Raw genomic sequence first — 26690 nt, forward strand, 5'->3', positions numbered from 1 at the left:
TTTCCTCATTCATTTAATTTCAATATTTATTTCATTTAAATACCTTTGTATATGTATGCTTTTAGCTCATCATTTATATTTTATACATGTGTATGCGTGATTTTATTAACTTTAGACAATTGATTTCTCATTTTATGTAGGATTTTGTTTTACCTTCTAGGTTGTAAATATATACGAAAATTATATCCATATATGCATAAATATGTTTAAAATAAGGAAAATGCCATTTTATTAGGCAAACTGTAAAACGACGCTAGTTCCGAAGTATCTTCACGATGAAATTGAAAATGTAGAAGAACAAGAAAATTACAAAATTGAAGTGAAAACTTTTACATATATCCTGTATTATAAGTCTTTTTGGGTCTTCTGTTGTTTATATTTTCTTTTTATAAATTTTAACTACCAAATTGTTTTTTTCTTCGTTTATTACTTCTGCGACTTGTATTTCTTTTGAGAACAGATTTTAACGAAGTCAACCCCACTCAAACGTACCGTTACTGCCTATCTATTGGTTTTAGTTTTTGTTTTTTAATTTTTGTTTGTATTTTGTTTTTGGAAATTTTGTATTTGTGTGTTGTTTTTGGCCGCCGTTGTATTCCCTTACATTTAAGCGATATTTAGTATGTACTGTATGTTTTGTATTTGCCCTGCAAAATGTGGTCGCGCTTTGTATGCTGCGCTCATTTGCATAAAATGTGGAACTGATTTAATGATGAATGATGATGAAGATGATGATGTTGCGAAATTTTCTGATTTTTGGTTTTGAAATGCTCAACGGAGAAATATACTTTTTAGTGTAAGCGAAAACCGTGTTGTTTGGTCTTTTCTTTAATTTATGTGGCCCATCGAACAATTCGACAAAACTTTAATTGGCAGAAATTGTTTTCGAAAATTGCATTTGGCGAAATTATTTGTGTATTTCTTTAGCGTTTCCAGGTGGACATTTTGTGTTTGGCTTGTTTGTTGTTGGTTACAGGTTGGTTGAACATTTGGTGTGAGAATTGCAAAATATTGAGATTTTGAGGTTTCTAGTGATACACAATTTATTAAAATTACGGCGGCATTGTTTTCTTCACTCTCTGTTATTAATTTAGCGTTTTGAATTGTGGGAATATTCATCTTTTAAATTTCCAAGTTGTGGCTTGTCTTTCTAGAAAGTGTATAAGATAATCTGTCATTGTATTCTTAATTGGCGGTAAGCATACAAGTTTACTCACTCCTTCATTTTCCGTTACACTACTACTTTTTCTCCTTTCTATTTCCTTTCCTCTCCCACACCAACTATCACCAGCAATCGATTGCTTCACTTGCCCCGTTTGTGAGCGTGTATCTAACAAATGAAATGAAAAAAGTTAAATTAACAACAGCAAAATAAATTTTACATGTTCATAACATCTTACGAAACAAAAAAAAAAAAATTAAGAAAAAAATCAAAGCCAGAATTCATGTACAAAATTTTACAACCAAACCCAAAACAAAACAAAAAAAAGCGAAATTGTAAAAATTGTACAAAGTAAATTTTCCGCTTGAAAATGTGAGTCTTCTTGACTATAACTTTTGATTGTCATAATTCATTGCATGTTTTTCAACACTTTTTGTAGGTAACGGCAGTTTAGCAGTCACAACAAATTCAACTACCACAACCGCACACACACCCGTTATACGTGTGGTGCGTAAGTTGAGCGATCAGCTGAGCAATCATAACTACGATCTCCCCTCTGTGCCGAGTGTGTTGCAGTTTATGCAACAAACACGCAAATTTGAGGGTAAAATACCGAAAATCAGTCAACAAGTGAATTTACAACGTGCCGAACTGCTCATAATGCCAACAACATCGAACGCTTCGGCCTCCACTGCTGTTGCTAATACCACTAACGCCATAACAACAGCAACCACATCTAGTCAGCAACAACAACAGCATCAACGGCAGCAGCAGCTCGAGCAGGAGCAACAACAGCAAACAATTGTTTATACAACAATGTTGCCGGCGGCAAGCACATTGAATGGCATCGTTGCACAGCAAAGTACGCAGCAACAACAACAGCAAACGCAATACATTACAATACCCGCCACATCGTCGGCGTCGGGTGCCAATAGCACGGATGGCGCTGTTTATCAGTTGCAAAGCGAAATTGTTTGCGATGCAGCTACATATCAGCAACATCAGCAACAGCAACAGCAGCAACAGCAACAACGCCAGCAACAGCACGAACAGCAGCAACAACAACAACAATTGACTGCACAAAGCATCAACGGCAATACAATTGCTGTGACGTCGGCCGCCGCAGCGCAAGGTAGGTGTCTCTGCCACACAAAGTGGCCGTGGCCATAATAACTTGCCTACTTAGTATGTAGCTGTGTGTAGAATGGTTTTGATTTGTAACTAACATTCGTTTTATTTGGTTTTATTTGTTAATTTGAAAGTTGTTATTGTATATTGTCTGTAGTAATTTGGCTTTGAATAACACTTTTTCTGATTTTATTTACGTTTGGCATTTCCTTTGATTAATCAAGTCGCCCTAATTCTGACGTTATTATAGCAATATTTCCCAAAATCAGTTGGTTTTTTTAAATGCATACATTAAATATATGACAATGTAATTGTGTATAAAGTATGTATATATAGCATATACAATTTCAATATATTCAATATTTGTTGTTAAAATTTATAAAAATTAATACATTTCATTAAGAAAATTAAAATTTAAAATAACTCCGCATAGTTCAAAAAATTAAAAACAAATACATTCATGTATTAAAAAAATATTATTATTTAAGTAATAAAAGAAGGCAATAATTCAAATGTTATTAAAATAAATGATTAAAGTATTTAACGTAAAACCAACTGTTTTAAATTTTTAAATAAATAATTTTTTGCAAATTTTTTATACATATATGATATTTTATTTAAATTTATATATTTTTCATTTTATCTTTTTATTTATGTTTAATTATTATTTTTTTCTTTCTAAAGTCCATTTAAATTCTTTTCCATTCACCATTATTAAAATCATGCTGCAATTATCTAACCCATTACCGTAATACCTCGCTGCGAAGTTCATTTAAGTTATGATTTTTCTTTCAATGTTACTAAATTCACACTGTGCTAACTAATAAGCAGAGTTTAGAATCATAGTTTTCATAATTAAATCTGGGCTTCATTTGTTTATTTACGACTAAATTTAAACATTCGAAATTCTAACTCGGTTTTAGTTACAACAATAAAATAAAATATGTTGTGCCCCAATTTTTAAAGCAACTTTTCAATGTTAAAATATTTAGTACTCAAAATATAGTAAAATATTAAATATGTTAAGTACTAATTCTTAATTTTAATTTCATTTCTTTATTCCCATATAATGAAATTCTTGAAATTCTAAAATATTTACTGTAATTTTTTTCTCCTTTCCAATATTTTTATATATTTCATTTAATTTTATTTCTTCAATATCAAAATATACGAAAATATATACAAATACAGCTTTAGTCCGACAGCTGTTCATTGCCAGAAATTCGTAAGTTCCCTAAATGGAAATATTTGCCGAAACATTTACTGTTTACCACAGCAACATTGTCATACTGTAATACCTTTTCCTTCAAATCTTGAGTTGAATCTAATTTTACAGAAATCTTTTTCGCACAGTTATTTTTAATTAAGCAGCCATAAATACATGGTTCAATTATTTTTTACGAGATTCAATTTTGAATTAAAATTTAGCGCACATTTCAAAAATACCAACTCTTACCTCATTCTGAAAACCGTTTATAGAAAGAAAAGAAAATTCCTCTGCAGCTTTTCATATAATTTGCAAAACCATACTCCTAAAAGTAGTTTAAGGGGTTATATACCTTCTTTGTCGAAGAAAAAAAGGAAAGTTTGGATTTTTTTAGGTATGTATCAATTATTTCATTACACGAATGTTTTTATTTTTTGACAGTACACTTTATTAACAATGTTTGTGCGAAATTTCGTGGAAAAATATCAAATAGTTTTCAAGGGGGGGCTGTTTCCCTTAGAGGCCTTTTTTTGGCAGAGCCTTGCGGTGACAATTCCCCAGGTCGAACAAGTCAACTGAAACCATAAAAGTAAACAAATTTCATTAGTTTAGTGTAATTCCTTGTGCTTGAACGATCGTTTTTATGATTTTTTTTGTGCACACGGGAACGTTTTATGCAAAAAATTAACTTTTTGGTCACTAGAAATTTCACTAAGAAATTCATTTTGGCGAAAAAAAGTTTGTGCGTAAAAAGTCGATCGTTCAAGCACAGAAAAATTTCATTTTGAACATTATAAAAAAAAATTTGAAGAAAATCGGTTCAGTAGTTTTCCGCCAATCCATGTCACCGCAAAGTCATTTTTTAAAAAACACCATTTCGAGATATTCGCACGTGACGCTGGCCGCTCGGGTTTGGGGCCGCGACGAGGCGCGCGCTTAGAAGTGCTGTAACTTTTTTTCTACTGCTCGAATCTCTATGAAAATTTGAGCAAATGTTCTCAAGGAGTTGTTCTTTAAGATTAAGCAATAAAAAATTTCGATTTTTTGAAATTAAAAAAGGTATATAACCCCTTAAGCCAATTACTGCTTGGCCTACTTTTAGTCTTGGTTATAAACCGAATATTAATGAGTTCAAGAACGTTTTTCGGTTCTAAAAATAGAGGTATATTAAACAATTTCATAATGAGCAGCAACAAATTACAACAGAAATACAAAAATGGACATAATATACATTATTATTTTTAATTAGTTTTAATATTGATTTTGTTATTAATTATATTTAAAAAAAAATTTCATAAAATAAGTTTTTTAGTTCTTTTATATATGTATGTATGTATTAGTTTTTTAAGTAACTTTTGTAAAACTCCAGTTTGTATTAATATTTAAATAGTTGTGAAATTGCCAAACGTTATCGCTCCAATAATTATTTCTTATTATTTATACTCCAATTATTCTGTTAAAATTTCTATGCAACACAAGCAATTTATATTAATTTTGGTTATACAAAATGAAAAGAGACGAAGTTATGAAGTAATATCAAAGAAAGCTAGATACAGAAATCTCAAAAATCATAGAGTTAAAAGTCGGTTTTTAAAAACGAACACATACCTACAATAAATTAGTTTTTAAACTTATGAAATAATCGATAGCTGACTATTTTTTAAATAAACTTTTTCAATTAAAATCTTTAAATTAAAAAATAAAATAATATTGGAAGCCAAATATCCGTAAATTTAATTTTTTTTTTCAAATTCTAATGATTTTTAGTAAATTGTATATTAAAAAAATTGTGATAAAAAAATAAAATTTTCATAATAATAATACAATATAAAAATAATTAAATATTTGGATGGAGTTAAGGTAATAGCGAACTTATAAATAAAAATTTGGGAGTGAGTTTGGAAATTCGAAAGCCAATTCTGAAGAATTTTTACAAAAAGCACATCTAGATAAGAGTCTCAAAATGCGATCCAAACCACAAACTATCGAACTAAAACGGAGAAAAATCTAATTGCATTTTCTATTCCAAAAACAAAAAAATTGCACGTTGCTATGAAATTATGTACTGCTATCGTAATTTTTGTATTTTTCTTTTAAAATTTTCTGAAAATTTTTCTTCTTCAATATTTTCTTTATAAATTCGTAATATGCTAGTTGAAATTATGAACGCATTGATTCTTTTACATTTTAGTTTTTCTCGTAATTTTTATTTTGTATTTTTTTTTGTTTAAACAAACAACAAAAATCCCAAAAACTGAAAACGAAAAAGATTATTTACATTTATACACATTTGAAACCAATTTTTAAAAATTAAGACAATGTGGTCACCACTATTAGTTCGTCCCCTATACTGCTCACCTCGACCGCCGCTGCCGCCGGCGCCAATAATAACCACCACCAGCAACATCATCTCCAACAACAACAACAGCAACAACACAATTCCGCTGCTGCCGCCACACCGACCTATACCACTACAACCACCACTGCCACACCGCTCAATGCAATCAAAACTGAAATTAACGACGAAACGAATCATATTATCGTCAATGGCGATGGCACGACAACAACGCTGCAGACGCAGTCGCACCCTCAGTATCATTACATCACCACTACAGGTGAAGATGGACAAACGCCGACGACAATCGTTTTTGAAAACTACAATGGTGAGGTCACTGAAGTGAACGGTGGAGGGGGCGCCACCACGATCATTAAATTTGAGGGTGACGATACCGAGTATCAAGGATATCAGGTGATAAAACAAGAGGAGGACAACTCAAATGGCATACACAATGATGGATCGTCAATGGAACAACAACAACAGCAACAGCACCAACAACAACATCAGCAGCAACAACAGCAACCACAATTTACTTATAAAACTATTAAGCAAGACGAAGAAATGAATCAAACTATAACCGACACGATAATAGTGCCCGCTAACGGCGTACCAGCGATACCACCGCAAAAACAAAAGCGCAAGCGAAAAACACGTTTGATTTCTCCCGACGAACAGGGCGAGTACTTGGAGAAAATGTCGGTGCGCGGTCTGGACATTCAGCGCTATGAACATATCATTGACGGCGTCTCCTATTGCCTGGTGTGTGCCAAAAATGACGTTTTCAAAACATTCAAAAACAAATACAGTTTCCAACGTCACGCCTACCTATTCCACGAGGGCGACAATCGCAAGATATTCGCCTGCCCCATTTGCAATAAAGAGTTTTCACGTCCCGACAAAATGAAAATGCATAAAAAAGATAAACACGGCGATATGCAAGTACCCGATGGCACTCTTACACCAGCGGCCACACCGGTGAAGCAATCGTCAGAAACCAATACAGGTAAGCGTCCACGTGCCACCAGTGCACGATCATCACGTGCGCGGAAACCACGTGCCACCATAGCCAACACCGCGACGGCGACCGTCAACAGCGGCAGTGAAGAGAATGCCGTGGAAGCGAAACGGAAACGCCTTGCGCAAATCGATAGCGTTTTAGACGTGGTGCAGCAGCAAGCAGCCGACGTGAACGCAACACAGGCGCAAACAACCACTATCAATGTACAACTGCAACAGCAGGCAAACGCACAACAAGTGCAGGTACAACAACAACAGACATTGCCGCCCATCGATTTGAGTGGTATGATTCTGCCCGGTGGCGCTCAGCTAGCGCTGGCCAATCCCGGCGCGACGTCTGCGCTTCTGCAGCAACAACGCGTTGCACATCAACAACAACAGCAGCAGCAACAGTCGCACGCCCCACCACCACAGCATATTGCATTGTCCGCGCAAGCCACGCAGGTGCTGCAGCCGTCAGCAACAGCCGCCACTGCTGCTGGCGCCGCTGGCACCACCCTCATCTATTCCAATCAGATTGATTTGCAGCAAGCGCTGTTACAGCAACAGCTGCATGGCCAAAGTATTATGATACAAGATCAAGCGGGCAATTTGGTGCCGCTGCAATCATTGCAAGCGCTCAACGCAGCCACCACGTTAGACGGCACGCAAACAATCTACACCACACAGCCGGCGCGTCATGCACAACCGCCGCAACAGTTGCTGCAGCCAACACAGCAAACGACGCCGCCGAATGCCTATCAGCCGGCGCCGCAACAACATATACAGCTGCAGGCGTTACCAACCGGTTCGCCACAAGAGACTATCATCACCACGACATCGCCGGCCGCACAGGCTCAGCAGCAACAGCAACAGCAGCTGAAAACAACCACACAACATCAGCAACAGCACACAGGCAATGTTGTGACACAGCAGCAGCAGCAACAACAGCATTATGAGCTGGAGAATGTTGCATATCTGTCGTCGACTGCTGCAACGCCGGCGCCGCCGGAGCAACAACATCAACAACAACAACACCATGTCATCGGCACTGTGCAAAGCTATCAGATACTCACGCCCGACGGCTTGCAAAGCTACCCCACCGCCACAGCGACGACAACCAAGTTGGAACCGAGCGATTTGGCGGAACTTTGTCCATACACTTCAATGACCAGCACGACACCACATTACACATTCACAACACATGCGGGACATCATGGCGCCACCGCGGACGCGTTGCATCAGCAAGTTGCCGGCGCCACAACTAGTCATACACAGCAGCAGCAGCAGCACCAGTTGGCGGCTGGCGGCGGCGGCCAGCAGCAGCATCACATACAGCAACAACATCATTTCATGGAGCTCAAGAACGATTTGTTGATTAAAAGCGCAGCTGATGCGTACGCGTTGGACGCGAGCTCCATGTATCACCTGCCCTTCTCGCCATCATCGATGATCAGCTCGGTGAACGATGGCAACGGACAGTCACTGCTCGAAACCAAAGAGATTAGGTAACACAAATTTTTTCTATATAAATTGCTCTCAATTTACATAATCTCTTATTTATTTTTGTATTTGTAAAAGTAAAATTTGCGAAATTTTGTGGAAGATAAAGTTGAAGTAGTAGTGATTGGCGTATGTTTAAACCGATTTTAATATAACTTTTAGATTGTTGTTATTGATTACAGCGCTGCGATTGCCTGACTGCCTGCCCGAACAATCGCCGGCGTGTGTGCGAACGCTAACATGAAAAAGAGACTAACTAAATATTTCAATTGTATATTGTAATACAATTTTAGAACTTGTTAACTGATCTTCTTCCAGTATTAATTTTTTACTGTAACGCTAACAAAGTAATAAGTACAAATATAGAAAATAAAAGTTTGAAAAGTGCTTTGAATTGTATATGTATTTATTTGTAGTAATATTTGCTTTTGGTTAACTTAGTTTAATTTTCATATTAATTATATTTTTGGCAGTAAAACAATTGTAATTATTTTTTAGTTTAATTTGTAACGTAATGTATTTAATTTTTAATATATTATCGTAAAATGCTGCTAAACGTATGCGGCGTGGACAAATGTACACTGTTGTTGCGTTGTATTGTTGCTGCTAACTACTTCTATTGCTCACACACTCTTAATACACTCTTACTCTCTACAAAATAAACACTCTCTATAAAAGTAATAACGAATTTTAAGCGATATGTAAGAAGTAGACAACTTAAAATTATTATTATTTTTTTATAATATTTTGTATAATTTTTTTTTTTTTTCAATATAAACAATGAAAAATCATTTATATTTTTAGAAGATTTTGAATCTCTGCAAAGTTTGACTTGTAAACGTAACTTTATTTATTATAACTGTGGAGTGATGAGAAACCGCTTATGAGAATAAAAGTAAAGGAATAACAACTTTTATAAGCTTATCTCAAATTGAAGGTGTTAATGGTTGAAATACTACTGTCATTTAAAGTTTGTTTCGCTCTTAATTTTTATACAATTCATATTTCCAAACGGACGTTGCAAAAATGTCTGTGTAAAATTTTTTTTTAGGTTATTAAGATTTTTGCTCTTCATTGCCGAATAGCGATTTGTAGTGTTAAAACACTGGAAAAAAATATATTTCGCTGTAATATATTTTCAATGTCATATGTAACAAAAAGGTGGATACAAAAATGTGCGTGAAAAATATTTAATTTCAAAATTAAATAGTAATTAACCCAAAATACGATTTTTTTTCATTTGATACTCTTTCGATTTTCTTTATATTTCTATCAAAAATAATATATGTATTTGCATTTGTTTAAATCATGTATGTTTTTTTTTGAAAAATTAGTTTTATATCTTATTTACATTATTATTTATATCGATTTTTTTAGCTGTAAATTATTACTTGTTGAGATTATTTCTTTTACTCTTTTTGTCACTTATTTCTTAGAAGTCTATTTAAATTCTTACATTCCTCCTTTATTTCTTTGTTTTGACTTTTTTTGTGACTACATTTTATAAGTATAACAATCAAGTGGTTGAGGGCACTTATATTAATTACTATACTTATTTGCTTTAATTTTGATTTAGCAGGGGAGTTGAAAAGCACTACATTTGCATTTAGTTTTTTTTATATTAAATTATAATTGTTGGGTACGTTTTTGTCCTTTTAATTCATTATTTATTCCTTGCAATTATTTATATAAATACAATCAATGATTTAATTGAAAACATTAATTTAATTGAAATTTTTGTTTTGTTTTCTTCTTCTCTTTTTCTTATTTTCATTTAATTTTTTTATATATAAAAATATGTAACAACGCGTAACATTCAATTTCAACACAACCCATTCACAACTACGAACGCTCAATCAACAACAAACATGTCCTGTGTACAATCCACGCACACACATACATACATACAACCCACATACACATGTACACATGCACAACTGAATGAATATAACAAAACAAATGTACAGCTATGATATCAGCGAGGCGGTTCTGTTAGCGCTTTAATGAATAAAAGCATGTCGTTAAGGAGGAATTACCAAAAAAAAAAACGAAACAAATAAAGATATATAATTTAAATAAAAATAATAATTTGGGAGAAAAAAGATTGTTAAAAGTGTAAAGCCAAAAATCATAATTTTTGCTGAAACGCAAAATAATAATTACTAGATATACAAATAATAAGCACCCGAATAAAACAAAACAAAAAAAATTAAAAAGTGCTCGTTTTGCTAACGCGCCAGCAAAAGTAGCAGTTCGTCAAAATGCGAAAGAAACCGACTTACGTTTTTATTTACATTACATTTTTCTTATTATATCAACATTAGCTGCATACTACTGCTAACTACAGTTCAATAAAATTTGTACCAGAGGTATGTGTTTTCTTAAAAAAATATATATACTTTTTTTTGTTGTTATTTATAATTTTAGTTCTTTTTTATTTTTTGTGGTATCGCTGAAACCGTTTTCCACATTGATTTGGCCAACGAAACCAAAAATATAAATATACTGTTGCCTCGCATAGGCATGCAATAGGTATTTGAGTTTCCAAGCTGATGTTGGTGTCTTTCTTGGGTTGGTTTTGAAGTTATCCTTAGCTCTTAAAAGTATGCAAAATTGGCATTTTTAATGCCGATTTCAAATTGGTTTTGTGTGAAATTTTCGAAATTGTTTGCCTGGTGTGAATTTTTGAGATGCTTTTGTTGTATCAGGAGTGTTGTTCTACAAATATGTATGTATAATCGAATATTTCAAATTAGATTTTATGTGGTTAATATTGAAACAAAATTTTTCTAAATACATAAATTTGAATTTAACAAATTTTTTTTCATAGGTTGTTCCACCTTTTTCGACCACATAAAATAGGATTATTATACTTTCTATCAGCAAAGTTTTGAACAAAGAAACTTAGTTGAACGGTTTTGTTTTAGGCATAATTGCACCTTTCTACCAATGGCTGTATGGATATTTGTTGAATTTTTGAAACCTTGCTTTTATACAATCATCTGTTAATATTAAATTTTTATTTTCGTTTCGGTTGATCTTTTATTAATACATCCTTTTACATTTTTGACTTTTTGTGTTCATTAAAACATTTTTACTTCTAAGTTAAATTTTTTTTATTTTGTTAAATCCCACAATTCATATTAATTAATGCACATTGTTATGTTTTACACACTCACCTATGCAGAACGCATTTTTGTTTTGCTTGCAGGTATATATGTATGCTTGTATTAACATATTTATGCATTCATCAAATTTTCAAAATTTATTTTATATACCATACATATGTATATATTTTATAAGTATGTATTTTTTATAATTTGTATATTTTTGCATTATGAATTTTATATTGTTTATAAGGCGGCATTGATGCAGAGGAAACGAAAAATTTATTATATTATTTTATGTATACAAATTTTAACAGTGTTAAATGAAAACAATTTTGGTAATATTAAGATTCAACTATATTTTCCTTTGCATAAATGCCGCAGTAAAACACATACAAATTCTTCTTGAAGAAAAATATATTTATTTTTAATATATTTACTTAATAATAGCTATAAGTCCACCGCTTTTCATACAACATCTATAATTTTTGTAACTATTTTTGATTTAGGGCTGTTAAATTTGGGATTAACTTTATACAAACTGATTTCAATACAAAAATGTTTGAATATTCGTAACATTATATTTTATAAACACTAAATTAAAATGTATACTTTTTTTGAAGTTATTATAAAATTTAAAATTTTTCAATATCTTTTCCAAATTCTGCATTCATTCGGAAAAGTTAAAGCAACGTGATATTTTAAATTGATCAATAATCGAAGTTATCGAATAATCGTTCTGCCATTAACAGCCCTAATGAGAATATACTACACTAATTCGCGCACATATTTCCATCTATATTCTAATAGTAAGATAAATTTTAAGTTTTTATAATGAAAATAATTCGATATTCGACTGATAGTAAACTAATTTCATTTTGTCTTTCTTTCTTTATTTATTTTACATGATAATTAATTTCTGCGTCTGTGTTTATATTGTGTCTGTATGTCTACTTCTTGTGTTTCGTCAACGGGAAACGTGTAGGTTTTTCTAAAAGCCAAACAATTAGCGCTACCAACAATCAGAACAAATACAAACAGAAAAACAACAACAACTATCACCAACCACTCATTGACAACACGAATTTCCCCTTCCAACAACCAACACCACCACCACCACTACACCCAATAAAGCGTAAAGCCGGTAGACCACCAAAAGATCCTCTATCGAAGCATACACCTATTACAAACAACTCAACAACATTTGCACCAAAAAGAACAGTAATTCCTAAGCCAACATCATCATCATCATCACCAACAACATTGCTTACATCATCCTCAATTGGTAACAAAAATGCCAATCATCATTTCAGTAAAACACCAACAACAAGAGCGCCATACATGTTATCAACTACGGTAACAACCACAACAACAACAACAACTAATACAGTGTTTAATACACAAACTCAGACCGCCACACAAGCCATACACAAAAGCACACCAATATCCCAAAAACTACCAACAATTTTTAGACCCATAACACAGCCACAACGTAGCAACAGCAACCCCAACAACAGTAACGTATTAGCAACACACAAAAGCACACCGCCAAAGCCGCCGCCGCCAACAACAATGATTAAGTCCATTAATATGGGCATCATAGGTAGTGGCGGCGGTAGTGGCAGCGGCGGCGGCGTTGGATGCAGTAGTGGCTTTGGTGACAAGTACAACAGCAAGAGCCAACAGATGCTTGCAGTCACCAATACAGGCAATGGCGGCGTTAAATACAACATCAACCACAATTATGCAGTTAATAGTTTCGTTGATGAATTTACTGATTTTGTTTTGAATGATCGTTTTCCCGATGAACTAACCTCAACCAATTACTCTTCCACTTCTAAAATAACGCCAACGCCTATACCTCCACCACCACCACCAATACGATTACCAACATTGCAAAATTGCGGCCTCCTACCAACTAGGACCATTGCTGGGCCACAAGTCAGAAATGCCAACAATACCGTTATTACCACCACCACCAGCAACAACAACAAGAAGACAACGATACAGCCGCGTACAGTGCAACTGTTAGTGACGCGTCGTCCCATCATCGCAAACAACAACACCAACAGCAATAGAACGCAAGTTGTTCCAAACAACAGCGGCGCTGCCGCCGCGCAAACAGCGACAATTGTAGCACCTGGCGTATTGAAAATATCTTCGGCGGCAATGCATGCAAACAACAATAATAACAACAATCAAATTTTACATACCACCACCGGTACTGAAACCGTTGTAATTGAGGAAGAGGACGATGAATTGCTCACAGCCACTAGTGGCGATGACGGTTCAATGTCACCGAACGCTCTCGCAATGTCGGCGACTACAGCGCAAATTTTACGCAAATTTCGTATACCTAAGGGCACTGCATTGACGGCGAAATCGATCAACAACGTGGAAGAGGCAACTAGTGCGCCGGAAGCGTTAATCTGCAGCACTTCAACATCGCCTGTGCACTCGCCAATACATTCTACTTCGTGTTCGCCACCACCACCGGCTGACACACCGAACTCTGTAGATTTGGTGGAGGAGGTGATCGAGACCGACGAGAACTCAACGTGTCAGTCAACCGACGAAGTGCTGATCACCGCAGACACAACCACAGCCGACACCATAAACGAGTGTGAGGTAGACGCTGTCGAAGAAGCTGATGTCGATTCTAATACCAACAACACTACAACAGTTTTAGTGCCGGCCAATAGCGGTAGCGCCGCATTAACAACAACAACTGCGACAGCACTGCCGCAAATTCAACTGCAAACGCTGCAACCGAATGGTACAGTGACGTGTATTAATCTGCCACCGAACACGATTCTGCTCACTGCGCCGGATGGTTCCACGATACTCGCCACAGCGACGCCACAGCAGTTGAGTAAATTAACACAACAACAACAACCACAACCGCAACAACAACAAATAATAGCGATACAAGATTGGAATGGCGGTAGCGGTGGCGCCGGCGCCAGCAGCTCCAACAGAAGCGTCGACGCTAATGCTACAACAGTACTACAAGCTGTACAAGCTGCCGCAACACACCACCAACCACAAACAGCCACCACAACGCAAACATTGCTGCTCACCGCCGACGGCACCGCCATACCAATCATACAATCGACACCAGCCGCCGCAACCAGTGCCAACGGCGCCACTTCGAATTCGGCGGCGGCAGCAGCAGCTGCAGCGCAGATTGTCGCCGCCCAACAGGCTGAGGCGCTGAAGGCGCAAGTGCTGGCGTAGGGTTTGGCCGGTGGCCAATTAGGGCGATTTCTGAATAATGCAACGATTTTACCGACGACCTACTTTTTCTAAAACGACCAGGTAATAATGTATCCGTTTATAATGTGCGTGTATACTTTATATGTGTAATCAGTTTGTCTAGCAAAGAGTTTTAAGTGCGAGTATGTTATTTAGTTTTGTCTTAATCTAAGAAATTTGTGTTTAAACTTTTTCCTTGAATTGGTTTCTCTTCAACACCTAAATGTAAAAATCAGTTATAATTAAATCAGTTAGCTTTAAGCGCTGAAATGTGTTTTTCGATAACTTGTTATGAAATAATTAAATTTACACCGTCTCAAAAGAAAATTAAAATCTATGGCTGCATATTAAAAATCAAGAATCGCTCCAATTAGCTACGATTAAGCAATTCTTAATTGCTGTAATAATGCTTAACAATAATATTATTAGAAAAAACCGCTTAGTGTCGGGTCATTCGTCAGTTATATTCATTCGGGTATATACTAGTCGCTTTTTAAACTCTGAAAAGCTAATAGTCAACAATTCATACATAGTTATGAAAAGATGTCAGTATATGAATAGTATATGGAGACTTAACGTTGAAGGAAATGAAATAAACTATAATTATAAGTTAAATATTTGATAAAATGTTTCAAAAATTTTAAAGTGATTATTTTTTTTATTGCGCAATAAAATTTGTGAAGCACTAAATTTAAATTTTATTTCATTTTAAAAGTGAAAATAAAGAAACTTTTGAAATGAGATACAATTTGAAAACGAATTAATAATAACATTCATTAATTATTTTGAAAATAACTTAATTAGAAATTAGAATACTTAAAAAAAATTTATAATATTTGGATATGTTTGTCACAATTTATTTGAATGCGTGTTTTGTCCTAATAAAGGGAAGTAAAAAAATAATTATTTTTTAATTTCAGCATGAATAAACTATTTTAAGATAGAAACAAAATTTTACAGTAATTTATTTTTTAAAATTCTCAATGCATTAAAAGTAATTCTTTTAAAAACTCAATTTACAAACAGAATTTTACTGGCAAAATTTATAATAACAATTGGTTTATTTAATATTATTTCGATTGCCGCGAAATAATCATTTACATAAACAATATTTTATAATAGTTTATTTATACAACAAATTAGTTAATAATCAATTTACTTTTTACAGTTTTCGAAATTTTTAAATTCAACTGCCATTTTATGCCTTCTCTGCAAGAGTTTTAATAAAAATGGTTTTAGCGCTAAAATTTTTGCAAAGAATTGCATATACAAATATTAAAATATTTTCTTTTATTGATTTTTTTATTTCTATTAAATGAACAAATTTTTGTGTACCATGGAATTAAGAAATAATAATCATTATAATATTAAAAAAAAAAATAAAATTAGCAAACAAGAACAAAAAAAAAAAACAACAAAATCACATATAAAAAAAATCTCCAAGCAGTTCTTCATAATTCTGACTAGCATATACCACACACTAATTTCTCCAACAAGTGTGAATTGTTCGAAACTAAAACTAACGAATAAACCCAAGCGTCAAAACTAGAATCTACTAAAGACGAATAAATACCTGTGTGTTAAATAAAACTAGAAAAATATGAATGCGTATTTCGAAGTTGTCGAATTACTTGAAACAAAAATGGTAAATACATAATATACTCGTCACATAAGTACTGCAAAGACAGCTTAGTAAAATAAGTTTTGGGTGATTATATATTATATAATCCACACGCAAATAATTTGTTTAATAAAAACGAGAAAATGCAATTTCGAAAATTCGAATTGTTACTATTTTGTAAATGTATACCATAAACAAAGATATAAACATTGAAATAGGTATAACGGTAACTTATATTCGATCACTCAGCGTTATTAAAAATATATTATAGTTACTACTACTTTAGTTTTTTAACTTTATATATATCATGCTCCTTCCAATTCGTTTGCAAATTGTATAAAAGTAATTGTTGTGTGTGTCCTCATCATTACAAAAAAAAAAAGAAAACAACAAATTGTAACGCCGATATTATGAAAACAGTTTAATAAGTCAGAAACCTATTTTACGACTTTTGCTTGTAATTGCGATAAAAGTTTCAAAAAACATAAATGCATGCAAAAATGTATTAAAACTACACTTAATGGTATTTTTACCGCTTCAAAATTCTACATTTGGTACAAATAATTGATTATGAAGATTTTATAACATATTTTTAACTAATTTTATTTATTTGAAGATTTTACATAACTGCATGCTAATGTTTTCTACATTTTTGGTTCGAACTTTTGTAAAAAGGTAATATCGCGATAACAAATGTTGAAAATATTTTTAATAAGCTGCTTTAAGCTTACACCTGGTTATATCTTTGTATAAGCAAAGCTTTTCAGGTCGTAAAAGTATATTTTATCAAATTCGTGTTGTGTTTTCAAAACTTGCCGAAATAACTACTATATTTGAACCACATTTGTCAGGTCATACTTGTTTCTACCAATACCTTTTTCCACTTTCATAATAATATATTTTATTAATAATTATTTGCAATTACACATAGCCATTCGAGCTGGTTTGTTTTGTTTCGGGTGTCATTTTACTATATTTATTTTTGAATTGTTTGTTTTTAATACCCATTTGTTTATTATGTAGATATATGCTATTTATTTTATTAAATTTAAATTATTATAAACAAATTTCTTCGAATTTTTGGTTTGTCCTCTACAATTAAAATTAAAATTTTTGTTTTAAAATTCGAACAGACTCCTCTTACTCAACAATACAGATTTCTGTTCGACAATCAGAAACTATATTCTGTTCAGTATCTAACGCAGTAAACAACATGACTGTCAGTTACTAGTAGAAACACACACGAAAAAGCTTATTAATAAAATTAAGGAGACCAGTTGAGGCAAATCATAGAAGAAAATAAAAGTACTATATTTTACAATTCAATTAGGTTATGTTTTAATTATGTATATAAATACATATTAAATTAATAAGATTAAATAATAATAAAATAATATTTAAATGCGACGTGCTTAAAAAAAGCGACGAGTTACAAGTATTTCTTAATTGTAGATCCTTAGTACTCAGTTGATATGACTATGTGCTGATTGATATTTTATAATATTTGATTTTCAATTGAAAAATTCATGAAAATGTTTAACAACAACTTGTATGTACGTTTAGTATATAGACATAAAAAATGGAATAGTTTTAAGCACGTGTTAATAAGTACATAAACTCAATTAATTTAAGCCAAGCAAAACAAACAAACCGAAAAGCAAATGCGAAAAACTATTGTAGACATAAATTTATTGAATTTAGAAACAAAATTCAAATTCAGAATAGTTTTGAATTGGATAATTTATTTAAAATCTAAGCCATTTAAATTAAAATTCTTTTAAATTTATTTAAACATAATAAATAATTTTCCTTTAACCTAATTTAAGAGCATTTCATAATAAGGAAAAAAGTGAAGTAAATAAAATCATGTAAGAACAAAATTTGACCAATAAACAAAACCAATGATTGATAATTAGTATAATAGTAATTAAAGCATAAAATAAATAATTATTATAAGTTTATTGTACGAAAATAACAAATTATTGAAAAAAAGGAAAAATCTTAAAAAATGGAATTAGTTTGAGCGATATTAATAAAAAAATTAAACTGTTGTAAGAACCTGTAAAATATATACATATATTATTGTAAAAGCTTAAATGACCCATTCGTATTGCATGTAGCTCATTTAGGCTACGCATATATAAACTATTATAACACTATTAACTGCACTGTGCTAGTCAGAAAACTACAAGCACACAATCACTCAGCTGGTAGTATTTTATTGTAATTACACCAGCGCAGAGTTGCTGATTGTGCTAAGGAAAAAAATCTAATTATAAAAAAGTTCCCACTTCAAGCACAGTGTAATAATGTGAAATATTAAATTATCTGTTAATATTACACATTACATACCTACAAGTATATAATATAAAATAAAGACGAAACTTATTTCATAAATTTGCTGTGACCTGCTTTATTTAGTGAGATTTATTGTTTTTAAGCGATAATTGTCCATATTTGATAGGAAATGGAACTGGTTGGTTTGAATAGCATCTTCTTCTAATGTAAAAAAAATCGTTAAATAATTTGTTTTATTATTATGCACTTGAATCATTAAACGGAAAGCTATTTATTCGCCTAATCACTCTACTCAATCCGACGAACTCAATTAGTTCTCTTTTTTCTGCGCTGAAGTCTTTCGGAACTTCAGGCAATCACTTCGTTGTGCAATTAAAATTAACAAAACTCCTCGCCTAGCAAATAAATCGTTTCTTATAAATGTTTGTTGAACCATAAAAAGTTAAGCTGGCAAAAAAAATAATACAAATATTCAAACATCTTATGCCGACGACAATTCGCTATAGCCAGTCTCATTTCAAGCTTGAGATGTGATATATTGAAATGAGACATGTTTGCGCTAAATAAGAAACTAACATTAAATAAATAAATATTATTCAGAGAATTGATATCAACTCAAATTTCTCTACATAATTTTTTTTATTTATTCCGAACGAAATATAAAAAAACCCAAGTCTATACCCAATAATTAAATTTTAAATTTATTATAAAATAAACGAATAATGTTTGAAACATAAGCACAGAGTGGTGACCTTGTCTGTTATTGGTTGTTAGCCGCTTATCAGATTTGTTGTTTTCATAGGGTTGCGCGCCTATTTTTGCCTTAAGTTTGTTCTGTCTGACATTCGTTCAACAAAAATACGCATACACAAACACGTAAACGCATGCAAGTAAGCTTTACGTGTGAAGAGCAAGTAAATGCACACTACAGCTGCTGTTGGAGTTCGGCAGAAGAGCAGAATAACCACAAAAGCAGAATAAACAAAATAATAGTGCTCTTTAAGTGCCTCCAACCGACGCTATCAAACAGCTGTGCTCCCTACTCGGTGTATATTAGTTAGTTGTTGGCGTTTTTTCACTACACAGTCTTCTGCTATCGAATCAAGTCAATCAGTTGGCGTCCAAACATAAAAGCAACCGGTCTATTGGAATATATTTAGAAGACAGAAATATAAATTCAATACACAAGTGAACACGCTTCCAGCGAGTGAGAGTGTACAAATAATATATTGTTTGCCGATCACGAAAACATTCTACATTTTAAGTTTGGCTGTGTAAATAACTCATATAATTCCATAATGGATCCAATGCAGGTTGAAGTGAAAAGTATTGATGAACTTTTTAAATTAGATGGTTATTTAAAGCCATTTGAACGTGAAATACGACGCAGGTGAGTGAAAATATAGATGCGCTTGAAAAAATTGTGATAACGAGCGTAATCGCAAAACTATTGCATGCAAGTTGACTGTCAAAGTTCTTAGCAACCACTGATAACTGCATCCGCATTGTCTGGATTATTCCTAATGTGCATAATTAGTTATTTAATATGTCGTTTAATGGAACGATTGTGTGTTTTAATGCGTTAAAAGTAATTTTGTTCGGTATAATACAAAACAAATTGTGTGCATAGTTTTGAAAGTCAGGTGAAGGTTAAACTGATGAGCACACACCGGCAAGTTGGCCTCGCTACCCTATGGCGACCGTGTGCGTATATAAACCTTTGTGTGTGTATTGATTATAAACAACATTTCTTATCAAAACTTTGTGCAAAAAAATTTCAGCTAAATGCATATTGGTGATTATTTATTAGATTAGAAACTTAGAAATAAAATTTTTGCAGTAAAAAATATAGTAATCTTTAATACATGTACATATTAATTCATATTGTGGTTCGCGGTTCGGTAAAAGGTTGACATTTTGAAATAAGTTTAAATATTTGGTTTAGTGTGTTAAACCTTATCATTTATATTTTTACATGCATACTGCATATAAATTTATTTTTACATTTAATCAAACCGGCACAACGTAAGAGTTCTTTTATTAGCAATTTAATTGCCAAGGTCAACAACGTCACTTGCGCCAAATTGCCACACGCCATGTAGCAAAAATATAATCCCAGTATAACAAGTAAGGATCCCCCTCACATCATAAATTTTTTTAATTTTTGGTAAAATTTTTTTAATTAAACATTGTGCTTTGTGGGGTTAGATGTAGTTGTGCCAGCAAAAATATAGCATCATTAAATAACGTTTCGACTTGACATGACAGAAATTTGAAAAAATATAATTTTAAAAGCTCCTTGCGGTGACCACCACTAATCCTTGGAGATTCATTTAAGTTAAATCAGACAAAAAAAATCGGTTTATTAATAGATAATGTAAAGCCTTATCGATTTTTTTATTAAATTAAAAAGATGGTGGGATCAATAGAATTTTTTTTTTTCATATTTTCAGAAAAAACAACAGCCGATTGCTTATAAAAAATAGAAGTTAAGAAATCATTCGATCAGGCACTAGTTTTTAATGTTCTCAGTCTTTTTTACTTTATTCAGAGAATATTTCTTAGATATTATATTTAAAGAAAATGTAAAAAAAAAAAATTTTTGAAAGTTCTAAATAATACTCCTAACCCATTGTTTAGGTTAAAATTATTTTTTTTTTTATGAAAGCGAACAAGTTCTATAAAAACAAAATAATAATTAAAATAAAAAAAACATTATCCATAAAAAAAAAAATTAATATTAAAGTCAACGCCGAAGTTCTTCATTTCTAAATATAATCCCTAAAATAGTTTCTTGACATATAAATATGTGTGTATGTGTGGATGGATGTATACATAACTGTACGCATTATGCAAGCTTTTATGAAGTCACATATCGACTGTGCGAGTATATAATATATAGACATGTTAATAAATATAAAAATTTGTTTTCCGTATATTTATTTCCTCGTGATGCAGAATTGCAAAATTTATTATTAGCCGTCTATAAGGTGTTTTTTTTTTGCTTTTTAGTTTAAATTTGTTTGCTATGTATGCATTTTTTTAATGAATCCTGTAGCGATTTTCTGTTCTTTTCTTTTCTGTGTTTTCAGGAAGAAAATATAGTTAAAAACAATATTTTAACTGCAAGAACAAAAGTGTAAATAATATGTATGATAATACAACCAGTCCTGCAATCCGTTTAAAACAAACTTGTCAGTCTCATTCTAATACATTACAGAAGAATCCTTCTAGTGTTATTAAATTTTTTATGTAATCGAGAATGTGAACAAAAATTGTTTTGTTGTTATGTTTTGTAGCTGTACGTCTTAGTTAAAAAAAAGTAGCTGATTATTCATATACTTCTTCTTCTATGTTGTTGTTGTTGTTTTAAACGGAAATCTAATCCCCGTTGGGATGGTAAATGTCATTTGTGTTGTCGTCGATGTCATCTAACGGTAGGCCCAAGAAACGTGCTGTTTCGAAGGGGTCGGATCAAAGGGAGAAGGGTGTTAGATGGGTAGGGTTTGTAGGGCATGCAAAGAGGTGGTCAGTGTAAAGAGGACTCGTTGCATGCAGGACATATGTACATTGGGTATGTCAGGGTCTATTCTGGATAAGTAGGAGTTTAACCTGCTACAGTATCCAGAACGAAGTTGCGCAAGGGTCACACGCGTTTCTCGCGGCAGCTGGAGCTCTTCGTCTGCGATGGGTGGTGGTTTGACTCCAAGAACGCCATTCACGGGAAGGGAGTCGGTGAAGGTGTTGATGGCTCCGCTGTGAATGGCGGACAGTACCTGTCGAAAGTTAGTTGCGTCCGAAGTCCGGTCGGCGTACTGTACGACGTCGTCGACGTAATCCAGGAATGACCTTTTGATGCTCCTAGGAGGCGGTTCCGCTCCAAGCAGATGACTGCAGGGATGATTTCTGCGAAAGCATCCCAGCAGGAACTGCTTGGAGAGGAGTTCATTATGCTCCTTAACTGGGTGCATAAGCGTCTCACTGTGGAGGTGTTCAATGGGAGACATCAAAAGACATCCTGTAGTGGTCCGGAGTGCAGTGTTTTGACAGGTCTGTAGTTTCCTCATCTGCGTACCACTATATCCAGGCGACCATATGGGGGCTGCGTAATTGAGGACCGGCCGGCCGATTGCCTTGTATGTTGCCAACAACGTTTCTTTGTCTTTTCCCCATGTGCTGCCGGCTAGCGACTTGAGGATTTTGTTGCGGCTCTGTACTTTGGCGATAATCGCGGTCGTATGAGGAGAGAAGGAGCATATACTGTCGAATGTTACACCTAAAATCTTAGGATTGTTGACAGTCGGAATTTTGACGCCGTCGACTGCAATTGTATAAAAGATTGTGCCTTCCCCATTCAGCTTCGCAGTACTAGTTATTTTCTCAAGGAGTAGATTGAAGAAGTCGCCTTGTCTAAAATCTCGTTTGGTTTTTAACGGCTCGGAGATGTCCTTCCCGATCCTGTCAGTCTAATAATGGGTGAATTACTCGCAATACTGGCCTGGAGCGAAGGACAAGTGACTTGCCGAATATAATTGGGAGTAATAGGTACGACATATGTATGTCGAATGGTAGAAATAATAAATATTGCATAAGTTCTACTAGGGGGGCTAATTCAAAGACCGTCACTGTTTCTAACCCTCATTACCTCTACTCTACCAGGCGCGCATAACAACCGCCATAATTGGTTGAAATGTCAGTTTCCCAACACTAACTCGCAAACATTGTATACTTTTTGGCATCACATGTAAGTATTCTGGGAGTACTACCCTGCGCTATACTCCAGCTAATATCTACTTCGATTCCTGCGCGCTTAGTGCAATCGTGTGTTCGGTGCACTGAACAAAACTGGCGCACTGGCAAACCAAAAACAACAAACAACATCCTACATTACTTGCTTTGACCCTTTCTGTAGCAGATTAAACTCCTACTTATTCACAATCGACGCCGACACATTGAACATATGTATGTACATATGTCCAGCGCGCAACGAGTCCCCGTATGACACTAATCACCTCTTTGCATGCCCAGCTAATCTTATGGTCCGACGCCGTCGAAATAGCACGTTTCCTGGGCCTTCCGTGAGGAGACCTCGATGACAATTTGACCTTACCATCCTAACATTACTGCGAGGAAGAGAATTTGAATGAGCATAATTATTCTCGCCAAATATTTTATTATTTATTATTACTGAATTTTTTACTATTGCACAAATATTTTCAAAATAAAATTTTTTCATTCCATAGACATGGCGTGCTTAAGGAGTGGATCGGCAAAATCGACCAGCTCGAAGGGGGCATGGATACATTCTCACAGGGTTACAAATATTACGGATTACATTTCCAACCCGACAACTCTGTGATTGCACGCGAATGGGCGCCTGGTGCACAGCAAGTTTATCTCACCGGTGATTTTAGTAAGTAGCCAATGTTCAATCTTTCCATATAGAAGTCATTTTTATCATGTTCAAATTTTACAACTTCACACAGATAACTGGCAATGGGAGGCGACACCTTTTAAGAAGCTCGATTTCGGCAAATGGGAATTACATTTGCCCGCCAATGCCGATGGCAGCGCGCCCATCAAACATCTCAGCGAGGTGAAGGTGATAATACGCAATCAGGCTGGTCATCTGTTGGATCGTCTCTCACCGTGGGCCACATATGTGCGTCAACCACCAAAGGAGGCCAATCAGGGTGTAAACTATAAGCAGTATGTGTGGAATCCACCACCAACTGAACGCTACCTCTGCAAGCACCCACGTCCGAAGCGTCCCAAATCGTTGCGCATATATGAATGCCATGTGGGTATTGCCTCGCAGGAGCCACGTGTTGGTTCATATCAGAATTTCGCCGATAATATAATACCGCGCATCAAGCGTCAAGGTTACAATGCCATACAGGTTATGGCCATTATGGAGCACGCTTACTATGCCAGTTTTGGCTACCAGGTGACCAGTTTCTTTGCCGCCTCCAGTCGTTATGGCACGCCCGAAGAGTTGAAACGCATGATCGATGTAGCGCATGAACATGGCTTGTATGTGTTATTGGATGTGGTGCATTCGCATGCGAGTAAGAATGTGCAGGATGGTTTGAATCAATTTGACGGCACCAATTCATGTTATTTCCATGATGGAGCGCGTGGAGAACATTCACTATGGGATAGTCGACTCTTCAATTATGTAGAATATGAGGTGTTGCGCTTTTTGCTTTCAAATTTGCGTTGGTGGCACGATGAATACTACTTCGATGGCTATCGGTAAGTTGTGAAAGAGTTGTGAAAATATATGTTTTCGCGATTTATTACCATTTTTGACCTGCCTCTTCAGGTTTGATGGCGTCACTTCCATGTTGTATCATTCACGCGGCATTGGTGAAGGTTTCAGCGGTGATTACAACGAATATTTTGGTCTAAATGTTGATACGGACGCATTGAACTATCTCGGTTTAGCCAATTACATGTTGCATACACAAAATCCAGAAGTCGTCACTATCGCAGAAGTAAAATATTTCACATATAATTTTGATTATTTTGAGTTTAATAACATATTTTTTCACCCGCAACATGGCAGGATGTATCAGGAATGCCCACACTCTGCCGTCCAGTCGACGAGGGCGGTATTGGTTTCGATTATCGTCTTGCCATGGCCATACCAGACAAATGGATTGAGTTGCTGAAAGAGTTTACAGACGACGCCTGGAATATTGGTAACATCGTGCACACGTTGACAAATCGCCGTTGGAAGGAGAATACTGTCGCCTATGCTGAATCTCATGACCAAGCCTTGGTCGGTGATAAAACGATCGCCTTTTGGTTAATGGATAAAGAAATGTACACACACATGTCTACACTCTCTGAGCCGTCGTTGATTATCGATCGCGGCCTTGCGTTGCATAAAATGATACGTTTGATCACACATGCACTTGGAGGTGAGGCGTACCTCAATTTTATGGGCAACGAATTCGGCCATCCCGAATGGTTGGATTTCCCACGTGTGGGCAATAACGATTCCTATCATTATGCGCGTCGTCAGTGGAATTTGGTTGATGATGCATTATTAAAGTACAAATTTTTGAATGAATTTGATCGTGCGATGAATGAGCTGGAAGAGCGCTACGGCTGGTTACATTCAGATCCGGCATATGTCAGCTGGAAGCATGAAGGCGATAAAGTGATTGCTTTTGAACGCGCCGGCTTAGTGTTTGTGTTCAATTTCCACCCCACGCAAAGTTTTACTGGCTATCGTGTTGGCACCAACTGGGCAGGCACTTATCAGGCGGTGTTAAGTTCGGATGATGAACTCTTTGGCGGCCAAAATCGTATTGATAAGAATTGCAAGCATTTAACACGAGCCGAAGGTTATGCAGGACGCCAGAACTTCTTTGAGGTAAGTGAACGGTAGTTAGCACTTAAGGTAGGAATGTTTGCAGGGCTTGAAAGTGATAAAGCGTTAGCATAGTATAATAAAATAAATTAAAGAAATACTATGAAACAAGAAATAATATTAATTTTTAAAATCTGAAATAGTAATTGATATACTATAATTTAAATAAGAGAAGACAGCATGATGAAACTAAAAACGGTGCGATGAAAAAATAAATAAATATATTAATTCAAAATAATAAAAAAAAGTATTTTAAAATAAAAAATGAAAAAATAACAAAATAAAACAAATAAATGTACGAATTTTAAATTAAGAAAAAAATTTAAATTAATAGATACATAAAACAAAAATAAGGATTACAAATAATATCTAAAAATTAATATTAATGGAAATAATTAAGTAAACTCACCCATATTTCTAATGTCTTGCATTTCAGGTTTATACACCCTCACGCACAGCTGTGGTTTATGCGCATGTAAGTGACTAGACAACAACGGCAAAAAGGCTGTCTAAAGTTGGAGCGCTATACTCATATTAGTAGTTGTAAAAATTTACAATTTGTTTTAGAAAAAAATGTACAATAAGTGAAAGTGAACAAAATTTTTCTATTAAAAATAGAGCTTATGAAATGAATGTGTTTTTCTAAAAGAAAATAAAAAATTTCTATCATATACCATATTTTTTTAAATAAATT

General features: G+C 34.2%; 2 protein-coding genes and 1 long non-coding RNA gene across 7 annotated transcripts in view; 2 read left to right on the forward strand and 1 right to left on the reverse strand.

The window, feature by feature from the left end:
- LOC126756222 (AF4/FMR2 family member lilli-like) overlaps positions 1 to 18714 on the forward strand; it is a 55675-nt gene extending 36961 nt beyond the window's left edge. For 2 of the 5 annotated variants that reach the window (XM_050469117.1, XM_050469118.1), the window contains exons 8-10: positions 1602 to 2294; positions 5813 to 8339; positions 13364 to 18714. In XM_050469117.1, the coding sequence (XP_050325074.1) occupies positions 1602 to 2294; positions 5813 to 8339; positions 13364 to 14678 (4535 nt within the window). In that variant the 3' untranslated portion in view covers positions 14679 to 18714. Of the gene's footprint in view, positions 1 to 1601; positions 2295 to 5812; positions 8340 to 8412; positions 8720 to 10301; positions 10704 to 12426; positions 12575 to 13363 lie in introns of those variants that run through there. The other 3 variants (XR_007666559.1, XM_050469119.1, XM_050469120.1) reach the window with 3 other exon arrangements.
- On the reverse strand, positions 439 to 20728 carry LOC126756270 (uncharacterized). Its single transcript, XR_007666566.1, has 3 exons — positions 20487 to 20728; positions 1218 to 1330; positions 439 to 1150 (listed from the first exon to the last, which is right to left on the reverse strand). It is a non-coding gene; the product is annotated as an uncharacterized LOC126756270 (long non-coding RNA).
- Positions 19599 to 26674, forward strand: LOC126756236 (1,4-alpha-glucan-branching enzyme). The gene is made up of 6 exons (XM_050469163.1): positions 19599 to 20005; positions 23859 to 24028; positions 24102 to 24870; positions 24941 to 25112; positions 25184 to 25999; positions 26433 to 26674. The coding sequence occupies exons 1-6, from the start codon at positions 19914 to 19916 to the stop codon at positions 26481 to 26483; spliced, it is 2070 nt and encodes a 689-aa protein (XP_050325120.1). The 5' UTR covers positions 19599 to 19913; the 3' UTR covers positions 26484 to 26674.
- Positions 26675 to 26690: the final 16 nt, after the last annotated feature.

The sequence above is a fragment of the Bactrocera neohumeralis genome, chromosome 4, assembly GCF_024586455.1.
Source record: "Bactrocera neohumeralis isolate Rockhampton chromosome 4, APGP_CSIRO_Bneo_wtdbg2-racon-allhic-juicebox.fasta_v2, whole genome shotgun sequence".
Lineage (NCBI taxonomy): Eukaryota > Metazoa > Arthropoda > Insecta > Diptera > Tephritidae > Bactrocera > Bactrocera neohumeralis.